Source organism: Capsicum annuum, unplaced genomic scaffold (assembly GCF_002878395.1).
Source record: "Capsicum annuum cultivar UCD-10X-F1 unplaced genomic scaffold, UCD10Xv1.1 ctg2574, whole genome shotgun sequence".
Lineage (NCBI taxonomy): Eukaryota > Viridiplantae > Streptophyta > Magnoliopsida > Solanales > Solanaceae > Capsicum > Capsicum annuum.
The window spans coordinates 803-3,728 of record NW_025831954.1 but is presented as its reverse complement, the minus strand read 5'-3'; the positions used below and the strand labels follow the sequence as shown (position 1 = coordinate 3,728).

The 2,926-nt window shown below is 35.2% G+C and overlaps 2 protein-coding genes across 2 annotated transcripts in view; one reads left to right on the top strand and one right to left on the bottom strand.

Annotated features, from left to right (window-relative positions):
- The window catches only part of LOC107877465, a 5,879-nt gene extending 4,936 nt beyond the window's left edge, over window positions 1-943 (top strand). Inside the window, exons 3-5 of the mRNA XM_047402642.1 lie at window positions 41-102; window positions 224-644; window positions 786-943. Of these exons, the coding sequence (XP_047258598.1) occupies window positions 41-102; window positions 224-644; window positions 786-943 (641 nt within the window). The remainder of the gene's footprint in view (window positions 1-40; window positions 103-223; window positions 645-785) is intronic.
- Window positions 944-1,272: 329 nt separating this feature from the next.
- LOC124890814 lies at window positions 1,273-2,461 on the bottom strand. The gene is made up of 2 exons (XM_047402625.1): window positions 1,884-2,461; window positions 1,273-1,738 (listed from the first exon to the last, which is right to left on the bottom strand). The coding sequence occupies exons 1-2, from the start codon at window positions 2,459-2,461 to the stop codon at window positions 1,273-1,275; spliced, it is 1,044 nt and encodes a 347-aa protein (XP_047258581.1).
- Window positions 2,462-2,926: the final 465 nt, after the last annotated feature.

The following is a 2,926-nucleotide window of genomic DNA, read 5'->3' as shown; positions in this document are numbered from 1 at the left end:
AGGGCTAAATTATTTCTTTTTTTGTGCTGCATTCTTATAGCTTGCTTCAAACAAGCTTCAAAAAAGTTTGGATGTGATGAGAAGCAGCCAAAGCTTCGTTTGGTACTCATTTCTTGAACTATACTCCCACATTTAGCTTTCTTTTTCGTCTATTGTCTCAGATTTTAGCCTGACAGGAAAGTTTTTGTTTTTATTGTTTTTGGTTCTTGTATGAACAATGTAGATTGCTGATGAGAACAGTAGGGGTTTTCCAAATGCAAAGAATAATGGAATGACCGATACACGTTGTGAAAGCAAGCGCGAAATGAAAGCTCCAAGTTTGGTTGCTAGGCTCATGTGCTTGGAATCGATGCCAGCAGGATCAGGCAGTAAGCCCCAAAAGGCTTCAGCTTCTGAAACTTGGAGCAATGTGGCAGACAAACTTGGGGCTCTACTTGGCGGATCTGATAAAGAAGATATGAATTTTGAGATGGCCGAAATAAAGAGTTCAGAACCAGGTTTGCAAAGGTTTAGAGCTAAATGTGCTCTCACTTATCCTACTAGATATTTTTCTCCTTTGGAAGATGAAGCAGATTTAGTTGGGAATTCACTTGATCACCATTCAACTGACAGCTACCTCTCCAGCAGTCCCAATAGTGGCTCAAGTATGGTCCCTTATTCGACATTTTACTATTTGCATACTTCCTTTCTTTCCCTCAAATACATATCTTAAAAAATAAGACAACTCTAAACTTGGATTTCATGCATCCATGCTTCTAATAAATATGATGCTTGTTTTCTTCCAGAGGACAAAGTGCTTGCTGAATCAGTGGACTCTGTTGATGATGAACCACTCTTTCCAAAACCTGATAGAGATCTTTCGGATTGTGAGACCTCATTATCCACCAGGAGGAGTTGCAGAGAAAGCAACTCTGCATCCCTCTATTATGTGATAAGAAAGTAAGAAACAAATAGAAGCATAAAACAACAATAAAGCTAGAAAAAGACGTGTAAGTATATATAAGCTGGTGGGACTTATGTCATTGTAAGTAGAGTTATTCATGAGTACAAAAAATACATTATGATTACGATGTCTGTACACAAAAATAGTACTCCTAACATATTTGACAAAACATCATTGTAAAAGTTACATGACGATCACTACGGCTATACACAAAAGTAGTACAGTACTTCTACATACTACTTGAAAAAACACCATTCCAACTTCAATATAAAGAGCAAAACACCATTCCAACTTCAATATATGGAGCTTTACCATAATAATAACTCATATCATTGTTGAAGTAGAGCCAAATCTTTATTGACGATATCAATATCAAAATGAAGTTGGAGAGGAATGTTTTCTTCTCTTTCTAGTCCATTTTTGTTCAAATGAGGCACTTTGTAATTATTGCCGCCGCTATCTTTCATCACCTCAATCATACAAGATTGTAAAGTAAGAAATACATGATTGAGTTGTTTCGCTTTCATTTCATCAAAAGATCTTTCCACTGCTTCCTCTAATTGACCAACATTTTTAGGGGCCTTTTGATATTGAAGACTTTGGATTGCTCTACAAAAATCAAGATCTAAAACATTTAAATCTGGACTGTTCGATGCATGAAAACATAATCTAATGTCAAATCCATCTTGTTGGGCAGCTTCAATAAATTCCAAATCAGTGTTACCAATATGTGGCTTTGCATTATCTTGTTGTAAAAAGATAGGATTATTTGAATCGGAAGCTGGACATTTTGCTCTAATAGCAGGAAGAACTTTCTCTATCAAGCAAGCTCTAGTGATATCTTTAGTTACTGACTAAATGGGCTTTGTTTGCATAGTTCCTGCTGTTCGATTTTTGCTATTCTGCTTAGCTGGTTCCTTAACTACAAACCAAAAAATACCTCTTTTTTCTAGAAAACAACTCAATTCCATTTTCATCAAATCGAGGACGTGCTACAGCAGCCATAAACATAACCTTTGGAATAAAATTTTTACTTTTGTAAGAACGATACGGATCTGGCTCTTGCTCTCCCGGAAGCAGGTAGTACCTTTCAACTTTTTTGGAGAAAATAAAACAATTTTCTTCGATATGAACATAATTAAACATATTCATAAACATGGGATTTATGTGGATTGTATTCTGATCAATCATTGAGAGGCAGTATTGAAGTCGTACCTTTTTGTTTCCTTCGGTTAACTGAGGCTTGATGGAATTAGAATGTGGCCGAAGAGTTCCATCTTTCACACGCCGAAAGACTGTTGATTTTGCCATGTTCATCGCAAAAGCCAGAGATCGAAGATTTGTTCGAAGACAAAGTAAAATTTCTTTGACTTGATTAATGTCGACTCCAATCCGTTTTCTTCCAACTTTACCTGTAAGTCTTAAAGACACATCTAACAACGACATACCATTTTCAACTGATGATTGACATTGTTTCCAAATGTGCTGAATAGTTCTTATTGATTTCTTGAACAACATCGCAACTTGTGTTATAGATCCGTATTTAAGACTTCCTTCCTTACTTTCTTTCAAAAGAAACTTTGCAATTGCTTGACGTTCTTCTAATTTCAATCATTTATTTCTGAAGGTTGAGTCTATAGGTACGACGAACCTCATCTTTAGAGTAATGGCAAATTTAAGAGAGGAGATAAAAGGAAGAATTTGGAAATTATCCAAAACAAAAGAAAGGATACAGTAACCAGAAGATGCAAAAGAACATCTCTCAAATGAAAAGAAGATTTGGTGCCACAAAATAACCATTTGCTAAAAATTCAAATGAAAAGTAGGTTTAGTGCCCAAAAATTGAAACCAAAATCAAATCAAAAACGTAAATTTTTCGTGGAAAATCCGTACATGATGGCAAATTGGTCCTATTTTCTAGAAAATTGAATTTTGCAATAACAAATTTTTCTTAATTGTTGATAGATAAAATGAGAGTAAAAT